Source organism: Sturnus vulgaris, chromosome 33 (genome assembly GCF_052056855.1).
Source record: "Sturnus vulgaris isolate bStuVul1 chromosome 33, bStuVul1.hap1, whole genome shotgun sequence".
Taxonomy (NCBI): domain Eukaryota; kingdom Metazoa; phylum Chordata; class Aves; order Passeriformes; family Sturnidae; genus Sturnus; species Sturnus vulgaris.
Window position 1 is genome coordinate 849023 of NC_142275.1, and position 20119 is coordinate 869141.

The 20119-nt window shown below is 35.7% G+C and overlaps 2 protein-coding genes across 2 annotated transcripts; both read right to left on the bottom strand.

Annotated features, from left to right (window-relative positions):
* Positions 1–578: 578 nt before the first annotated feature.
* On the bottom strand, positions 579–14967 carry LOC148220646 (C-type lectin domain family 17, member A-like). Its single transcript, XM_088154915.1, has 10 exons — positions 14831–14967; positions 13513–13563; positions 11808–11882; positions 9576–9717; positions 9459–9544; positions 7827–7889; positions 6759–6827; positions 4859–5028; positions 2763–2872; positions 579–827 (listed from the first exon to the last, which is right to left on the bottom strand). Exons 1-10 carry the CDS (start codon positions 14889–14891, stop codon positions 692–694), a joined length of 963 nt encoding a protein of 320 aa, XP_088011041.1. The 5' UTR covers positions 14892–14967; the 3' UTR covers positions 579–691.
* A 341-nt stretch (positions 14968–15308) lies between these two features.
* On the bottom strand, positions 15309–18634 carry LOC148220647 (uncharacterized). Its single transcript, XM_088154916.1, has 3 exons — positions 18592–18634; positions 15892–16483; positions 15309–15810 (listed from the first exon to the last, which is right to left on the bottom strand). Exons 1-3 carry the CDS (start codon positions 18632–18634, stop codon positions 15309–15311), a joined length of 1137 nt encoding a protein of 378 aa, XP_088011042.1.
* Between the last annotated feature and the right edge of the window lie 1485 nt (positions 18635–20119).

Here is a 20119-nt window from a genome sequence, read left to right on the forward strand (position 1 = left end):
TTGACAGCTGTCTCAGCCAATTGCAGAGCAGGGGTTGATGAGACAGCCAATAGAAGCGCTGTAGGCGACAGCGTCCCGCCCTCCTGGGGAGAGCCTCGATTTCTATTGGCCCATGGTGATGATTGACAGGCGGATCCTCCTATGGGGCGTCGAGGAGCCGTGAGGGGAAGGGGAGCGGCGCCATTGGAGACCGCGGGGATGCGTGAGGGGATCCCTCAGGGCTCTGGGATGGGAATTCCCCAGTTTGGTGGTTTTTGGACATTTTGGTTTTATTTTTGGAGAAATTTTGGTTTTATTTGGGTGAATTTGGTGGGTTTTGGCCATTTTTGGGGTGTTTTGAGTGAATTTTGGGTTTTTTTGGGGGGGGGGTGGATTTGGGATCATTTTTTTTTAACCTTCAATTTTCTCTTTTTCCCATTCAGACTTCTGTACACTTTGTGATTAATCCCTCGACGGATTTAACTCGTATTTTTGAAATAATTCGCTTTCAATTTCTCGAAAAATCCATTTATTAAAAAAAAAAAAAAAAAAAAATTTAAAAAGACAAACACGGCCGCCGCTGCGAACTCTCCTTTTTTTTTTTTTTTTTTTTTTTTTTTTTACCAAAATACACCAAAATTTCGCTTAAAAATTCTATTTTTTTTTTTTTTTTACAGATCCATCCCAAAATGAGTGAAAAAAAAGGAAGAATTCAGCAATTGCCGGGTTTTTCACAGATCCAGCGATGGAATTGCGAGCAGTTCTCCCTCACCCAGCGGCCCTGGGGGCCGATGGTGCCGCAATCCTTCAGCTCCCTCTGAGGATCCTCCAGCCAAACGTCCCAAAATCTGCGCCAAAAAAATGAAAAAAAAGGTAAAAAATAACCAGGAATTAAAATATCCCCGAAATGAAGCCAAAATCTCGATTTTATGAGGGAAAAATCGCGAAAAAATCTGATTTATGGGGTTTTTTTTTACCCTAAAAAATCAGGATTTTTGATTAAAAATTGGGATTTTTTAAATTAAAAATAGAAATTTTTTTTTACCCCCAAAATCAGGATTTTTAATCTGAAAATTGGGATTTTTTAAAATAAAAATAGAATTTTTTTTATCACACCAAAATCGGGATTTTTTTTTACCCCCAAATCAGGATTTTTTTCCCCTAAATTTGGAGTATTTTTTACCACAGAATCAGGATTTTTTAAACTGAAAATTGGGATTTTTAAACTGAAAATTGGGATTTTTTTTTCCAGAAAATCACATTTTTTTCCCCGAAATCAGGATTTTTAAACCCTAAAATTGGGATTTTTTCCCTCGAAAATTGAATTTTTTTATTCCAAAACCTGCACCAAAAAAAAGAAAAAAAAGTAAAAAATAACCACGAATTAAAATATCCCCGAAAGGAACCCAAAATCTCGATTTTATGAGGGAAAAATCGCGAAAAAATCCGATTTATGGGGGTGTTTTTTACCCTAAAAAAATCAGGATTTTTGATTAAAAATTGGGATTTTTTTTACTGAAAATAGCGAATTTTTTTACCCCCAAAATCAGGATTTTTAATCTGAAAATTGGGATTTTTTAAAATAAAAATAATTTTTTTTACCCCAAAATCAGGATTTTTTTCCCCTAAATTTGGATTATTTTTTACCACAGAATCAGGATTTTTTAAACTGAAAATTGGGATTTTTAAACTGAAATTTGGGATTTTTTTTTACAGAAAATCCCTTTTTTTTCCCCAAAATCAGGATTTTTTTAACCTTATAATTGGGATTTTTTCCTCGAAAATTGAAATTTTTTTAATCCCAAAATCTGCATCAAAAAAATGAAAAAAAAGGTAAAAAATAACCACGAATTAAAATATCCCCGAAATGAACCCAAAATCTCGATTTTATGAGGGAAAAATCGCGAAAAAATCCAATTTATGGGGGTTTTTTTACCCTAAAAAAATCAGGATTTTTGATTAAAAATTGGGATTTTTTAAATTAAAAATAGCGATTTTTTTTTACCCCCAAAATCAGGATTTTTAATCTAAAAATTGGGATTTTTTTAAAATAAAAATAGAAATTTTTTTTACCCCAAAATCAGGATTTTTTTCCCCTAAATTTGGATTATTTTTTACTGAAAATCAGGATTTTTTTTTACCCCAAAATTGGGATTTTTTTGACTGAAAATTGGGATTTTTTTTTCACCAAAAATCAGGTTGTTGGTTTTTTTTACCGTGAAATCAGGATTTTTTTACTCTAAATTCAGGATTTTTGGACTGAAAATTCGGTTTTTTTTCCTCCCAAAATCGGGATTTTTTGGACTGAAAATTGGGAATTTTACCAAAAATCAGAGTTTTTTTACCCCCAAATCAGAATTTTTTTACCCTAAAATCAGGATTTTTTGACTGAAAATTGGGATTCTTTTTGACTGGAAATTGGGATTTTTTTGACTGAAAATTGGGATTTTTTTTTTTACCCAAAATCAGGATATTTTTTACTCTAAAATCAGGATTTTTTTGACTGAAAATCGGATTTTTTTCACTGAAAATTAGGATTTTTTTTAACCAAAAATCAGGATTTCTTTTACTCTAAAATCAGGATTTTTTGACTGACAATTGGGATTTTTTTTCTTACAAAAATCAGGATTTTTTGACTGAAAATTGGGATTTTTTGACCAAAACTTCGCGGTTTTTCCCTCAAAATTCAGATTTTTTTTCCCCAAATCCCCTTTTTTCCCCCAATCATTCATTGTTTTCCTAAAATCCCGATTTTTTCCCCCAAAATCCCGATTTTTTTTCACCTGAACGTCGCCTCCTCTCCGTTCTCCCAGCGCCACGTCCCCTCCTGCTCGGTCTCTCTCAGCCCCAGCCAGTAGGAGGCGCTGCCACCGCTCTGCTCCTGCAGGAACAGCTGGGGAAAATAAAATAAAATAAAATATAAAAATAAAATAAAATAAAATATAAAAATAAAATAAAATAAAATGTAAAATTTCAATTTTTCTCAGCCCCAGCCAGTAGGAGGCGCTGCCACCGCTCTGCTCCTGCGGGAACAGCTGGGGAAAATTAAATTAAATTAAATTAAATTAAAATAAAATAAAATAAAATATAAATGTAAAAGTTCAATTTTTCTCAGCCCCAGCCAGTAGGAGGCGCTGCCACCGCTCTGCTCCTGCAGGAACAGCTGGAGAAAATAAAATAAAATAAAATAAAATAAAATTAAAATAAAATAAAATAAAATAAAATGTGAAATTTCAATTTTTCTCAGCCCCAGCCAGTAGGAGGCGCTGCCACCGCTCTGCTCCTGCAGGAACAGCTGGGGAAAATTAAATTAAATTAAATTAAATTAAATTAAATTAAATTAAATTAAATTAAATATAAATGTGAAATTTCAATTTTTCTCAGCCCCAGCCAGTAGGAGGCGCTGCCACGGCTCTGCTCCTGCAGGAACAGCTGGGGAAAATAAAATAAAATAAATAAAATTAAATTAAATTAAATTAAAATAAAATAAAATATAAATGTAAAAGTTCAATTTTTCTCAGCCCCAGCCAGTAGGAGGCGCTGCCACCGCTCTGCTCCTGCAGGAACAGCTGGAGAAAATAAAATTAAATAAAATAAAAATAAATACAAAAATTAAAATAAAATAGAGAATAAAATGGACAATTAAAGATAAAATTTTAGCTTTTCTCAGCCCCAGCCAGCAGGAACAGCTGAATGAAATAAAATAAAATAAAATAAAATAAAATAAAATAAAATAAAATAAAATAAAATATAATATAATAATAAAATAAAATACAAATGTAAAAATTCAATTTTTCTCAGCCCCAGCCAGTAGGAGGCGCTGCCACCGCTCTGCTCCTGCAGGAACAGCTGGGGAAAATAAAATGAAATAAAATAAAATAAAATAAAATAAAAATAAATACAAAAATTAAAATAAAATAGAGAATAAAATGGACAAATAAAGATAAAATTTCAGTTTTTTCTCAGCCCCAGCCAGCAGGAACAGCTGCCACACACAAATAATATAAAATAAAATAAAATAAAATAAAATAAAATAAAATAAAATAAAATAAAATAAAATAAAATAAAATAAAATGTAAAAATAAATACAAAATACAGTTCAGGATTTGGGATTTAGGATTTGGGATTTGAGATTTTCGGGATTTGGGATTTTGGGGGATTTGGGATTTAGGATTTGGGATATTTTGGGATTTGGGATTTTTTGGAATTTGGGATTTTGGGGGATTTGGATTTAGGATTTGGGGTTGATTTAGGATTCGGGATTTGGGATTTTTTGGGATTCAGGATTTGGGATTTTTAGGGATTCGGGATTTGGGATTTTTGGGGATTTGGGATATTTTGGGATTTGGGATTTTCCGGGATTTGGGGTGGATTTAGGAATTGGGATTTGGGATTTTGGGGGATTTGGGATTTTTCGGAATTGGGGATTTTTGCGGGGATTTGGGATTTTTGGGGATTTGGGATTTTTGGGGATTCGGGATTTTGGATTTTTGGGGATTTTGGATTTTTGGGGATTTGGGATTTAGGATTTGGGACGGATTTAGGATTCGGGATTTGGGATTTTTGGGGATTTGGGATTTTTTTTTTGATTCGGGATTTGGGATTTTTTGGGGGATTTGGGATTTTTTTGGATTTGGGATTTTTTGGGGATTTGGGATTTTTCGGGATTTGGGACGGATTTAGGAATTGGGATTTGGGATTTTGGGGGATTTGGGATTTTTTGGGATTTGGGATTTTTTGGGGATTTGGGATTTAGGATTTGGGTCAGATTTAGGGTTCGGGATTTGGGATTTTTGGGGACTTGGGATTTTTTTGGGCTTCGGGATTTTTGGGGATTCAGGATTTTCCTGGGATTCGGGATTTTTTTAGGGATCCTCACCTGCTCGTCCTCGTCGTTGACCACGGCCAGGTGAGCTCCCAGATCCGCGCAGGCGCCGCGAGCCCCGGCCCAGGTGAGCGAATCCCGGGAGAAGGAATAACAACGATCGCGGTGAGAGCGCCAGCCCTGGGCACAGCGCCGGGGGCTGCTCACGGAACGGCACAGCAGCTCTGCAAAACACCGGGAAAAACAGCGGGAAACAACACTGGGAAACAACGGGAAAAACAACGGGAAACAGCGGGAAAAACAACTGGAAACAACAGAAAACACAACGGGAAACAGCGGGAAACAACGGGAAACAACGGGAAAAACAACGGGAAAAACAGCGGGAAACAGCGGGAAAACAGCGGGAAACAACGGGAAACAACGGGAAAACAGCGGGAAACAACGGGAAAAACAACCGGAAACAATGGGAAAAACAACGGGAAACAACGGGAAAAACAACCGGAAAGAACGGGAAAAACAACGGGAAACAACGGGGAAAACACCGGGAAACAATGGGAAACAACACCGGGAAACAACGGGAAAAACAGCGGGAAAGAACGGGAAACACCGGGGGAAACAACGGGAAAACAGCGGGAAACAACGGGAAAAACAACGGGAAACACAACGGGAAAAACAGCGGGAAACAACAGCGGGAAACAACGGGGAAAACAGCGGGAAACAACGGGGAAAACAGCGGGAAAAACAACGGGAAACAACGGGAAACAACACCGGGAAACAACGGGAAAAACAACGGGAAACAACGGGAAAAACAACGGGAAACAACGGGAAAAACAACGGGAAACAACGGGAAAAACAACGGGAAACAACGGGAAAAACAACGGGAAACACAACGGGGAACACCGGGAAAAACAACGGGAAACAACGGGGAAAACAGCGGGAAACAACGGGAAAAACAACGGGAAACAACGGGAAAAACAACGGGAAACAACGGGAAAAACAATGGGAAACACAACGGGGAACACCGGGAAAAACAACGGGGAAAACAACGGGAAACAACACCGGGAAACAACGGGAAACAACACCGGGAAACAGCGGGAAAAACACCGGGAAACAACGGGAAAAACAACGGGAAAAACAACGGGAAACAATGGGAAACAACGGGAAAAACAACGGGAAACAACGGGAAACAATGGGAAACAATGGGAAACAACACCGGGAAACAACGGGAAAAACAACGGGAAACAATGGGAAAAACAACGGGAAACAACGGGGGAAACAATGGGAAAAACAACGGGAAACAACGGGAAAAACAACGGGAAAAACAACGGGAAACAACACCGGGAACAGCCCGGGAAACACCGGGAAACAACGGGAAAAACAACGGGAACAGCCCGGGAAACAACACCGGGAAACAATGGGAAACAACACCGGGAAAGACACCGGGAAACACACTGGGAAACAACGGGAAAAACAGCGGGAACAGCCCGGGAACATGGGGAAACACCCGGCGAAAATGGGGAAAATCCTGGGGAAAAATCTCGGGAAATTGGGCAAATCCTGGGGGATTTTTGGAGAATTTTTTTCAGGAGTGTTTTGGGATTTTTGGGGGGAATTTTTTGGGGCTTTTTGGGGAAATTTGGGAAATGTTTTGGGATTTTTTTGGGAATTTTTTGAGGAAATTTTTTGGATTTTTGGGGGGATTTTTGGGATATATTGGGGGAATTTTGGGGGAGTTTTGGGGGAAATTTGGGGAATTTTTTGGGGGGAATTTTTGGGGAAATTTGGGGAATATTTTGGGGATTTTTTGGGGAATTTTTTGAGGACTGTTTCGGGATTTTTGGGGGGATTTTTTGGGAAAGTTTTGGGATTTTTGGGGGGATTTTTTGGGAAAGTTTTGGGATTTTTGGGGGGATTTTTTGGGGGGAATTTTTGGGGGGAATTTTTTGGGAATTACCAGAGATTTCCTGCAGCTCCTGTTGGTGCTGGTGGATCCCGAACTGCAGCCGGGTCTGCTCCTGCTGGACTGGGAGAGATCCCAGTATGGACCAGTACGGACCAGTATAAACCAGTATGAACCAGTATAAACCAGTATGGACCAGTATGGACCAGTATGAACCAGTATGGACCAGTGTGGACCAGTACGGACCAGTGTAAACCAGTGTGGACCAGTATAAACCAGTGTGGACCAGTACGGACCAGTACGGACCAGTGTGGACCAGTATAAACCAGTACGGACCAGTATGGACCAGTGTGGACCAGTATGGACCAGTATAAACCAGTATAAACCAGTACATGCCAATTTCATTAATTAATCAAGAATTAAGGAATTCATTAATCAGGAATTAAAGGAATTAATTAATCAGGAATTAAAGAAATCAGTAATTCATCAGGAATTAAAGGAATTCATTAATTACGAATTTAGGAAGTCATTAATCAGGAATTAAAGAATTAATCAGGAATTAATCTGGAATTAAAGGAATTAATGAATCAGGAAATGAATTAATTAATGATTCAGGAATTAATTAATCTGCAATTAAACGAATTCAGGAATTAATCAGGGATTAAGGAGTTCATTAATCAAGAATTAAACAATCAAGAATTAAGGAATTAATCAGGAATTAAAGGAATCCATTAATTAATCAGGAATTAAAGAATTCATTCCCTTTTTCCAGGGAAATCCCCAAATCCTGAATTTTCTTAAAATTCCTAAAATTGAGAATTTTCTTAGAATTCCCAAATTCCAAACTTTTCTTGAATTTTTAAAAATTTATTATTTTATTATTATTATTTATTATTTTCTATTTTATTTTTATTTCCTATTTTCATTATTAATTTATTATGCAAATTTATTTCTTATTTTTAAATATTTCATTCACGTTAAATTAACCTCTTAACATTTCTTTCGAATTTTAGAACTTTCTTAAAATCCCTAAAAATCCGATTTTTTTTTTTCTTTAAAATCCCCCCCCAAATTTCGAATTTTTTTTGAATTTTTTTTTTTAATTTTTTATTTTTTTCTTACCCAAATCCCAAATTTGGGACAGATTCGATCTCAGCCTCTCCAGCTCCTCCATCATTGCAGCGTCTGCAAAAGAAATTGGGGGATAAAAAAATTATGAAATTTCGGGAATTCACCCCAAAATTCCCCATTTTTGCCCGAATTCCCCCCAAAATTCCCATTTTTAGCCAAAATTCACCCCCAAAATTCCCATTTTTTGCCCGAATTCCCCAGAAATTTCCCATTTTTTTAATGGAATTGACCCCAAATTCCCCATTTTTTTACAGAATCCCCCCAATTTTCCCATTTTTCCCCGAATCCCCCCAATTTTCCCTTTTTTTTCCCATTTTTTTCGCATTTTTTTTCCCGAATCCCCCTCAATTTTCCCATTTTTTTCCTTTTTTTTTTCCCGAATTCGCCCCAAAATTCCCATTTTTTTTACAGAATCCCCCCCAGTTTTCCCCCGAATCCTCCCCAATTTTCCCATTTTTTATGGAATCCCCCCTTTTCCCATTTTTTTACGGAATTCCCCCCCAATTTTCCCATTTTTTCCCCATTTTTTCCCCATTTTTTCCCCATTTTTTCCCCATTTTTTCCCATTTTTTCCCCATTTTTTCCCCATTTTTCCCCATTTTTCCCCATTTTTTCCCATTTTTTCCCCATTTCCCCCATTTCTCCCCATTTTTCCCATTTTTCCCCATTTTTTCCCCATTTTTTCCCCATTTTTCCCATTTTTCCCCATTTTTCCCATTTTTCCCCATTTTTTCCCCATTTTTTCCATTTTTCCCATTTTCCCCCATTTTTCCCATTTTTCCCATTTTTTCCCCACTTTTTCCCATTTTTCCCATTTTTCCCCATTTTTTCCTTTTTTCCCCCATTTTTCCCCATTTTCCCCATTTTCCCCCCATTTTCCCCATTTTTCCCCATTTTTTCCCCATTTTTTCCCATTTTTTCCCCATTATTTTTTCCCCATTTTTTCCCCATTTTTCCCATTTTTCCCCATTTTTCCCAATTTCCCCATTTTTCCCATTTTTCCCCATTTTTCCCCATTTTTTCCCCATTTTTCCCCATTTTTCCCCATTTTTTCCCCATTTTTTTCCCATTTTTCCCCATTATTTTTTCCCCATTATTTTTTCCCCATTATTTTTTCCCCATTTTTCCCATTTTTCCCCATTTTTCCCCATTTCCCCCATTTTTCCCCATTTTTCCCATTTTTTCCCCATTTTTTCCCCATTTTTTTCCCCATTTTTCCCCATTTTTCCCATTTTTTCCCCATTTTTCCCCATTTTTTCCCCATTTTTTCCCCATTTTCCCCCATTTTTTCCCCATTTTTTCCCCATTTTTCCCCATTTTTCCCCATTTTTCCCCCATTTTTCCCATTTTCTCCCCATTGTTTTCCCCATTTTTCCCCATTTTTCCCCCATTTTTCCCCATTTTTCCCCATTTTCCCCATTTTTCCCATTTTCCCCATTTTTCCCCCATTTTTCCCCATTTTCCCCCATTTTTTCCCATTTTCCCCCATTTTTCCCCATTTTCCCATTTTCCCCCATTTTTCCCCCATTTTTTCCCATTTCCCCCATTTTTCCCATTTTCCCCATTTTTCCCATTTCCCCCATTTTTTCCCCATTTCCCCCCTCCCCCCCCGTTGTCTCTCACGTTTCCTGGCGGGCGGGGCCAGGAGCCCCCCCCAGCCCAGAGCCCCCAGGGCCACCAGGAGCGCCACGAGGGCCCCGCACAGGGACCCCCCAAACGCCGCCCCGGCACCCCCCGAACCCCTTCGGCTCCCGCTTCGGCTCCGGCTTCGGGTCCCGATCCGGGTTCGGGTCCCGGTTCGGGGATTTCCGGCCCGCGGGTTCGGGCCCGTTCGGGGATGGGGAGCGGGAGGAGCCGGGAGGGCCCGCGAGGAGATAAACGCCTGGGAACGGGAATTTGCATAAATTTGCATAAATTAGCATAAATTAGCATTAATCGGAATAAATGGAAACGCATTGAAATGAATTGGAATGAATGGAAATGAATGGAAATGAATTGGAATAAATTGAAATAAATGAAAAATAATTGAATCGAAATAAATTGAAATGAATTGAAATAAAGTGAAATAAAATAAATGAAAATCAATTGAAATGAATGGAAAGGAATTGAAATAAATTGAAAAAGATGAAAATAAATTGGAATAAATTGAAATAAATGATGAAATGAATTGAATTGAAATAAATTAAATTAAAATAAATTGAAAAAATGATGAAATGAATTGAATTAAATTGAAATGAAATGAATTGAAATAAATAAAATAAATTAAAATAAATTAAAATCAACTGAATTGAATTGAAATGAATTGAAATAATTGAAAGAAATTGAAATAAATTGAAATGAAGTAAAATGAATTGAAATAAATGAAAATAAATTGAAAGAAATTGAAAGAAATTGAAATACATTGAAATAAATTGAAATAAATTGAAAAAGATGAAAATAAATTGAAATAAATTAAAGTGAATTGAAATAAATTGAAATGAATGGAAATAAAGTAAAATAAAATAAATGAAAATCAATTGAAATGATTTGAAATAAATTGAAATAATTGAAATAAATTGAAAAAATTGAAATAAATTGAAATGAAGTAAAATAAATTTGGGGGATTTTTTTTTTTTAATTTTTGGGGAGATTTTGTGGAATTTGGGATTTATTTTTTTTAATTTTGGGGAGATTTTGCGGAATTTTGGGATTTTTTTTTATTTTGGGGAGATTTTGTGGAATTTTGGGGATTTATTTTTTAAATTTTTGGGGAAATTTTGTGGAATTTTGTTTGGTTTTTTAAAAATTTTTGTGGAGATTTTGTGGAATTTTGGGATTTTCTTTTTAATTTTTGGGACGATTTTGTGGAATTTTGGGATTTATTTTTTTTAATTTTTTGGGGCGATTTTGTGGAATTTTGGGGATTTTATTTTTTTAATTATTGGGGCCTTTTTTGGATTTTTTTTTATTTTATTTTTAAAATTTTTGGGGCGATTTTGTGGCATTTTGGGATTTATTTTTTAAATTTTTGGGGCGATTTTGCGGAATTTTGGGATTTATTTTTTTTTAATTTTGGGGCGATTTTGCGGAATTTTGGGATTTTATTTTTTTAATTTTTGGGGAGATTTTGTGGAATTTTGGGATTTATTTTTTTAATTTTGGGGGAAATTTTGTGGAATTTTTGGATTTTTTTTTTTTAATTTTTGGGGCGATTTTGTGGAATTTTGGGATTTTTTTTTTTTTTAATTTTTGGGGCCTTTTTTGGATTTTTTTGTATTTTATTTTTAAAATTTTTGGGGCGATTTTGTGGAATTTTGGGATTTTATTTTTTTAATTTTTGGGGCGATTTTGTGGAATTTGGGGATTTATTTTTTTTTTAATTTTTGGGGAGATTTTGTGGAATTTTGGGATTTATTTTTTTAAATTTTTGGGGCGATTTTGTGGAATTTTGGGATTTGGTGTTTTTTTTAATTTTTGGGGAGATTTTGTGGAATTTTGGGATTTTATTTTTTTTTAATTTTTGGGGCGATTTTGTGGAATTTTGGGATTTATTTTTTAAATTTTTGGGGCGATTTTGTGGAATTTTGGGATTTTATTTTTTTTAATTTTTTGGGGCGATTTTGCGGAATTTTGGGATTTATTTTTTTTTAATTTTGGGGAAATTTTGTGGAATTTTGGGATTTATTTTTTTAAATTTTTGGGGAAATTTTGTGGAATTTTGGGATTTATTTTTTTTAACTTTTGTGGAGATTTTGTGGAATTTTGGGATTTATTTTTTTAAATTTTTGGGGAAATTTTGTGGAATTTTGGGATTTATTTTTTTAAATTTTTGGGGAAATTTTGTGGAATTTTTGGATTTTTTTTTTTAATTTTTGGGGCGATTTTGTGGAATTTCGGGATTTTTTTTTTTTTTAACTTTTGGGGAGATTTTGTGGAATTTTGGGATTTTATTTTTTTAATTTTTGGGGCGATTTTGCGGAATTTTGGGTTCACCTTTGGCAGCGGGGCCGGGCTCGGATCCCGCCATGGAGACGTCATCGTAATCGTCATCAAAACTGTCGGGAGAGGCTGGAAAATGGGGGAAAAAAACGGGAAAATCGGGAAAAATGAAAAAAAACAGGGAAAAAAATGGGGAAAAAATGGGAAAAAAAGGGAAAAAAATGGGGAAAAAACGGGAAAATCGGGGGGAAATGGGAAAAAACAGGGGGGGAAATCGGGGAAAAATGGGGAAAAAAAAGAGGGAAAATCGGGAAAAAAATGAGGAAAAAATGGGAAAAAAAGGGAAAAAATGGGGAAAAAACGGGAAAATCGGGGGAAATCGGGAAAAAGGAGGGAAAATCGGGAAAAAATGGAAAAAAAGAGGGAATATCGGGAAAAAATGAGGAAAAAATAGAAAAAAAATGGGAAAAGAATGGGAAAAAATGGGAAAATTGGGAAAAAAATGGGAAAAAATGAGGGGAAAATTGGGAAAAAATGAGGGGAAAAAAAAGAGGGAAAATCGGGAAAAAAATGAGGAAAAAATAGAAAAAAAAGGGAAAAGAATGGGAAAAAATGGGGGAAAAATGGGAAAAAGAGGGAAAATCGGGAAAAATGGGGAAAAACAAGGGGAAATCGGGGAAAAATGAGGGGGAAAAAAGAGGGAAAATCGGGAAAAAATGAGGAAAAAATAGAAAAAAGTGGGAAAAGAATGGGAAAAAATGGGAAAATCGGGGAAAAATGGAAAAAAAGGGGGAAATCGGGAAAAAATGGAAAAAAAAAGAGGGAAAATTGGGAAAAAAATTGAAAAAAAAGGGGGGAAAATTGGGAAAAAATGGAAAAAAAGAGGGAAAATCGGGAAAAATGAGGAAAAAATAGAAAAAATGGGAAAAGAATGGGAAAAAATGGGAAAATCGGTAAAAAATGAGGAGAAAAAATTGATAAAAATGGGAAAATTGGGAAAAAATTTAAAAAGGGGGGAAAATTGGGAAAAAATGGGAAAGAAATGGAAAGAATGGGAAAAGAATGGGGAAAATCGGGGAAAAATGAGGAGAAAAAATTGGGAAAAAAATGGGAAAAGAATGGGAAAAAAAATGAAAAAAAAAGAGGGAAAAAATGAGGGAAAAATAGAAATAATGGGGAAAATGGAAAAGAAATGGAAAAAATGGGAAAAAAAGAAAATAATGGGGAAAATTGGGAAAAATGAGGAGAAAAAATTGAAAAAATGGGGAAATTGGGAAAAAATGAGGAAAAAATGGGAAAAGTTGGGGAAAAAATAGAAAATAATGGGAAAAGAATGGGAAAAATTGAGAAATAAAGGAAAAAGGGGAAAATTAGGGAAAAATGAGAAAAAATTAGAAATAATAGGAAAAGAATGGGGAAAATTGGGGGAAAATGAGGGAAAAAAATGAAAAAAGGGGAAAATTGGGAAAAATTGAGAAAAAATGGAAATAATGGGAAAAGAATGGGAAAAATTGGGGAAAAATCAGAAAAAATGGGAATAAATTGGGAAAAATTGGGGAAAATCAGGAGAAAATCGAAAATGAGGAAAAATCTGGGGAAAAAAATGGAAAAAAATTGAAAAAAATGGAGCGGAAATGGGGGAAAATTGGGGAAAAATTGGGAAAAATCGGGAAAAATCAGGAAAAATCAGGAAAATGGGGAAAATTTGGGGAAAACCGGGAAGGAATTGGGGAAAAATGAGGGAAAAAAGCGAATTTACCTGGTCTGAAATCGCCCACCGGGGACATCTTGGAAGCCACGGAGTAAATTCCTGTGGGAAAATGGGAAAAAATGGGGAAAAATGGGAATAAAATGGGGAAAAATGGGAAAAAAAATGGGAAAAATGGGAATAAAATGGGGAAAAATGGGGGAAAATGGGAAAAAAAATGGGAAAAAAAAGGGAAAAATGGAAATAAAATGAGAATAAAATGAGAATAAAATGGGGAAAATGGGGAAATGGAAAAAAAAATTGAAAAAATGGGGAAAAATGGAAAAAATGTTAAAAAATGGGAATAAAATGGGGAAAAATGGGGAAAATGTAAAAAAAGGGGAATAAAATGGAAAAAATGGGAATAAAATTGGGAAAAAATGGGATAAAATTGAAAAAATGGAAATAAAATTGGGAAAAATGGGGAAAATGGGAATAAAATGGAAAAAATGGGAATAAATGAGGAAAAATGGGAAAAAACCAGGAAAAAATGGGAATAAAATTGGAAAAAAATGGGGAACATGGGAAAAATGGGAATAAATTGGAAAAAATGGAACAAAAAGGGGAAAATGGGAATAAATGGGAATTAAATGGGGAAAAATGGGAAAAAATGGGAATAAAATGGGAAAAATGAGAATAAAATGGAAAAAATGGGAATAAAATTGGGAAAAATGGAAAAAAATTTGAAAAATTTGAAAAAATGGGAATGAAATTGGGAAAAAATGGCGAAAATGGGAAAAAATGGGAATAAAATGGGGAAAATGAGAACAAAATGGGGAAAATGGGAATAAATGAGGAAAAATGGGAAAAAAATAGGAAAAATTGAAAGAAATGGGAATAAATTGGAAAAAATGGAACAAAAAGGGAAAAATGGGAATAAATGGGAATGAATTGGAAAAAAATGGGAATAAAATGGGGGAAAATGATAAAAAAGGGGAATAAAATGGGGGAAATGGGAATAAAATTGGGAAAAATGGGGAAAAAATTTTGGGGATTTAACCCGGAAAAAAAAAAAAAAAAAAAAAAAGAGAGAATTTAACCCGGAAACAAAAAGAATTTAACCTGGGGAAAAAAAAAGAATTTAACTCTGAAGAAAAAAAAGAGAATTTAACTCGGAAATAAAGGGAATTTTGGGGAATTTAATCTGGGAAAAAAAGAGAATTTAACTCGGAAAAAAAAAAAAAGAGAATTTAATCGGGAAAAAAAAAAAGAATTTAACCCGGAAAAAAAAAGGGAATTTTGGGGGATTTGCCCACCCGGACAAGGGGAATTTGGGGGATTTTTCCCAAAAGAAAATTCAGAATTTTGGGGTTTTTTTGTTTTTACTCACCTGGCTGCCGCCGCAGGCGCTCGGGGCCCAACCAATTCCCGTAGGTTTCCTGCTGGGCCATGGGATCCTAAATCCCCTCGGTGATCCCAAAATCCCTTCTGGGATCCCAAAATCCCTTCTGGGATCCTAAATCCCCTCGGTGATCCCAAAATCCCTTCTGGGGTCCCAAAATCCCTTCTGGGGTCCTAAATCCCCTCTGGGATCCCAAAAATCCTCTCTGGGATCCCAAAATCTCCTCAGAAACCCCAAAAATCCCCTTTGGGATCCTAAATCCCCTCTGGGATCCCAAAAATTCTCTCTGGGGTCCCAAAAATCCCTTCTGGGGTCCTAAATCCCCTCGGCGACCCCAAAACCTCCTCAGAAACCCCAAAAATCCCCTCCAGGATCCTAAATCCCCTCGGTGACCCCAAAATCCCTTCTGGGATCCCCAAAATCCCTTTTGGGATCCTAAATCCCCTCGGCGAGCCCCAAAATCTCCTCAGAAACCCCCAAAAATCCCCTTTGGGATCCTAAATCCCCTCGGCGATCCTAAATCCCTTCTGGGGTCCCAAAATCTCCTCCGAGACCCCAAAATCTTTTCCCTGACCCCCAAATCTTTTTCCAGGCCCCAAAATTTCCTCCCCTGGCCCCAAAATCTTTTCCCGGACCCCAAAATTTTCTCCGAGACCCCAAATCCTCCTCGGAAACCCCAAAAATCCCCTCGGGACCCCAAAATTTCCTCTCCTGACCCCAAAATTTTCTCCCTGACCCCAAAATATTTTTTCGGACCCCAAAATTTCCTCCCCTGACCCCAAATTTTCTTCTCTGACCCCAAAATCTTTTTTCGGACCCCAAAATTTTCTTCCCCGACCCCAAAATTTTCTCTGGGACCCCAAATCCTCCTCGGAAACCCCAAAAATCCCCCCGGGACCCCAAAATTTCCTCTCCTGACCCCAAAATTTTCTCCCCGGATCCCAAAAGAATTTCCCGGACCCCAAAACCTTCTCAGGGCCCCCCCGATTTTTCCTCCGAACCCCAAAATTTTCTCAGAGACCCCAAAATCTTTTTCCGGACCCCAAAACCTCCTCGGAAACCCCAAAATCTCCTCCCCGACCCCAAAAATCCCCTCTGGGACCCCAAAATTTTCCTCCCCGACCCCAAAATCTTTTCCTTGACCCCAAAATTTCCTCAGAGACCCCAAAATCTCCTCGGAAACCCCAAAAATCCCCTCTGGGACCCCAAAATCTTTTTCCGGATCCCAAAATTTTCTCTGGGACCCCAAAATCTTTTCTCTGACCCCAAAATCTTTGTCCGGACCCCAAAAATCCCCTTTGGGACCCCAAAATCTTTTCCTTGACCCCAAAGTTTCCTCAGAGACCCCAAAATCTCCTCGGAAACCCCAAAATCCCCCCCGGGACCCCAAAATTTCCCTCCCCGACCCCAAAATTTTTCCTCCCGGACCCCAAAATCTCCTCGGAAACCCCAAAAATCCCCCCGGGACCCCAAAATTTTCCTCCCGGACCCCAAATTTTCCTCCCCGACCCCAGAACCTTCTCAGGGCCCCCCGAGTTTTTTTTCTTCCGGACCCCGAAGGTTCCCGAGGTGACCCCAAAAAATCCCCGCCCCTCCCCCCACCCCTCCCCGCCCCTCCCCCCCCCCGGGTTTCGGTTCCTCCTCGAGAAAGAAAAAAAAAAAAAAAAAAAAAAAAAAAAAAAAAAAAAAAAAAAAAAAAATCCCAGAGCGGGGCCGGGTTTGGGGTGAAAAAACCAAAATTTGGGGAAATTCGGGGGTTTTGGGGTCAAATTCTGATTTTTTGGGGTCAAATAATGAAATTCTGGGGTGAAATTCGGGGATTTGGGGGTCAAATAATGAATTTTTGGGGTCAAATTCGGGGATTTTGGGGCGAAATTCTGATTTTTTAGGGCAAAATTCAGGGGTTTGGGGGTGAAATTCTGGATTTTTGGGGTCAGATAATGAATTTTTGGGGTGAAATTCTGAATTTTTAGGGCGAAATTCGGGGATTTGGGGGTGAAATTCTGAATTTTTGGGGTCAAAATCTGAATTTTTGGGGTCAAAATCTGATTTTTTGGGGCAAAATTCGAGGATTTTGGGGCGAAATTCGGAATTTTTGGGATGAAATTCGGGATTTTTCAGGGTCAAATCCTGAATTTTGGGGTGAAATTTTGGATTTTTGTGGTGAAATTCGGGAAAATTGGGGCGAAATTCTGAATTTTGGGGGGGAATTCTGAATTTTTGGGGGTCAAATTCTGAATTTTAGTGGTCAAAAAATGAATTTTGGGGTAAAATTCTGAATATTTTGGGTAAAATTCCAAATTTTGGGGTGAAATCCAGAAATTTGGAGGCTAAAATCTCGAATTTTAGGGTGAAATTCGGAATTTTTGGGGTGAAATTTGGAATTTTGGGGGTAAAATCGTGAATTTTTAGGCTGAAATTTTAAATACTTGAAATTCTGAATTAAAAAAAAAAAACTTTCTAAATTTTTGGGGATGAAATCCCAAAATTTGGGGTGAAATTCGGAATTTTTGGGGATCAAATCCCAAATTTTGGGGGGAAAAAATCAGGAATTTCTGGGGTCAAATCCCGAATTTTTTTCTAAAAATCCCCAAATTTGGGGTAAAAATCCCAATTTTTTATAAAACCCCAAATTTTTGGATCAAAATCCCCAATTTTTGTGTTTAAATCCTCAATTTTTGGATAAAAATCCCAAATTTTTAAAACAAAAATCCCCAATTTCTTCACAAAACCCCCAAATTTTTGCCCAAAAATCCGAATTTTTTTGATAAAATCCCCGGATTTTTGGATTTAAATCCCGAATATTTGGCTAAAAATCCCAATTTTTTTGCATAAAAATCCCACATCTTTTGATTTGAATCGCGAATTTTTGGGTTTCAAGCCCGATTTTTTGGGTTTCAAGCCCAAATTTTTTAATAAAATCCCAAATTTTTTAATAAAATCCCGAATTTTTTAATAAAATCCCAAATTTTTGGATTTCCATCCCGAATTTTTGAGTTTAAATCTCGAATTTTTGCCTAAAACCCCCAAATTTTTGCCTAAAAAATCCCAAATTTTTCATAAAATCCCCAAATTTTTGGCTTTGAATCCCGGATTTTTGCTTAAAATCCCAAATTTTTGGATAAAAATCCCAAATATTTTAATCCCCGAATTTTTGGACTTTAAATCCCGGTTTTTTTGGGTTTAAATCCCAGATTTTTTTGCCTAAAAATCCCGAATTTTTGGCCTAAAAATCCCCAATTTTTTAATAAAATCCCCAATTTTTGGATTTCAATCCCCACATTTTTGGTTTTCAAGCCCGAATTTTGATTTTTTCATCCCAAATTTTTGGTTTAAATCCCGAATTTTCGGTTTTCAATCCCCAAATTTTTCGTTTTCGATCCCGAATTTTGAATTTTTCGCCCCCAATTTTGAATTTTTCCCCCCAAACTTTTGGTTTTAAATCCTGAATTTTGAATTTTTCGCCCCCGAATTTTGAATTTTTGCCCCGATTTTGAATTTTTCCCCCCAAATTTTTACTTTTCAATCCCGAATTTTGAATTTTTCGCCCCCGAATTTTGAATTTTTCCCCCCAATTTTTGCTCCCCGCCCGAATTTCGGGCCCCGGCTCCGCTCGGGCTCCCCCGAGTTGAGAATTTGAATTTTTTATTTTTTATTTTTTTTATTTTTATTTTTATTTTTCTCACCCCAAATCCTCCTCGGCCCCTCCCCCCCCCGCTCTCATTTCCCCTTTTTTGGGTTTTTTTTACCCAAAATCCGCGCGGGGGCGGCGCCGTCGCTTCCTCCCCGCATTTCCGCAAATTTGGGCTCAAATTTCGCGCTTTTCTTTTTTTCTTTTTTTTTTTTTTTTAATTATTTTGGACGATTGTTCAAGGCCAAAAAAATGAAAAATCAAAATTTGATTGGGAAAAAAAAATAATTTATTAATTGTGTTTAATTTTATCATTTTCATTTTTGACGTTTTGATTTCATTCGGATTTAATTTTGATTTATTTTGATTTATTTTGATTTTATTTTGATTTATTTTTGATTTATTTTGAGTTAATTTGGATTTATTTGGATTTAATTTGGATTTAATTTGATTTAATTCTTTAGCTAATTTTTATTTAATTCGATTTATTTTGGTTCAAGTTGATTTAATGCGATTAAATTTGATTTAATTTTGATTTCATCGTGATCAAATTTTAATTTGATAAATGGCAAAAACTCTCCAAAAATCCCCCCCCAAAAAAAAAAAAAATTCTGAAAAAATCAAAATCTTCCCCAACCTCAGGGCTGCCAGATTTTATTTTATTTTATTTTATTTTATTTTATTTTATTTTATTTTATTTTATTTTATTTTATTTTATTTTATTTTATTTATTTTTATTTTATTTTATTTATTTTTATTTTTATTTTATTCCATTTAATTTCATTTTATTTTATTTTTATTTTATTTTATATTTATTTTTATTTTATTTTATTCCATTTAATTTAATTTCATTTTATTTTTATTTTTTTTATTTTATTTTTATTTCGTTTTCTTTTATTTTTATTTCGTTTTATTTTATTTTATTTTGTTTTATTTTATTTTATTTATGTTATTTCATTTCATTTTCTTGTACTTTATTTTATTTCATTTCATTTCATTAAATTTCTTTTTATTTTTATTTTTATTTTTACCTTGATTTTCCCTTTTTTAAACTTCATTTTTTTCCTTTATTTTTGGGCCCGATTTTCTTTTTTTTTTTCTTTAATTTAAACTGAATTTTGGAAGGTTTTGCTGAATTTTCCCTTTTATTTTCCATTTTCCTTTTCCTCATTTTTTCCTGGTTTTTTATTTTGGTTTTTTTTTTGTTGTTTTTTTTTTCTTTTTTTGTTGTTTCTTTTATTTTTATTTGGGTTTATTTTTTGTTGTTTTTCCTGAATTTTCCTTTTTCTTTTTTCTATTTTCTTCCCAATTTTTATTTTCCATTTTTTTTCCGCATTTCCCCTGCTCTTCCCAGATTTCCCCTTTTTATTTTTTCCTTTTTTCCTCACTTTCATTTTTTAATTTTTTTTTCCTGAATTTTCCTTTTTTTCCCCCGGATTTTTTTTCCCTGTTTTTATTTTTTTTTTTCCCCCGGGATTTTCCCATTTTGGGTTGGATTTCCCTCTTTTTTTTTTTTTTTTTTTTCTTTATCCAGATGTGAATCCCCCCATTCCAGATGTGAAACCCCTCCCCCATCCAGATGTTTCCCCCACTTCCCGACTCCGCCTGGATCCACTCCAGGAATTCCTTCCCCCCATTCCAGGAGT

Excerpts from the sequence above, each read along its gene's own strand:
- LOC148220647 (XM_088154916.1), bottom strand. The coding sequence starts at position 18,634 with ATGCGGGGAGGAAGCGACGGCGCCGCCCCCGCGCGGATTTTGG. Across the intron at positions 16,484-18,591 it reads CGCCCCCGCGCGGATTTTGG|GAGGAACCGAAACCCGGGGG; the intron begins GTAAAAAAAACC and ends TTCTTTCTCGAG. Across the intron at positions 15,811-15,891 it reads ATTTTGGGGTTTCCGAGGAG|GTTTTGGGGTCCGGGAAATT; the intron begins GTTTTGGGGTCC and ends GGCCCTGAGAAG.
- LOC148220646 (XM_088154915.1), bottom strand. The coding sequence starts at position 14,891 with ATGGCCCAGCAGGAAACCTACGGGAATTGGTTGGGCCCCGAGCGCCTG. Across the intron at positions 9,545-9,575 it reads CCGAAGCGGGAGCCGAAGGG|GTCCCTGTGCGGGGCCCTCG; the intron begins GTTCGGGGGGTG and ends GGCGTTTGGGGG. Across the intron at positions 7,890-9,458 it reads GGCCCCGCCCGCCAGGAAAC|ACGCTGCAATGATGGAGGAG; the intron begins GTGAGAGACAAC and ends TTTCTTTTGCAG.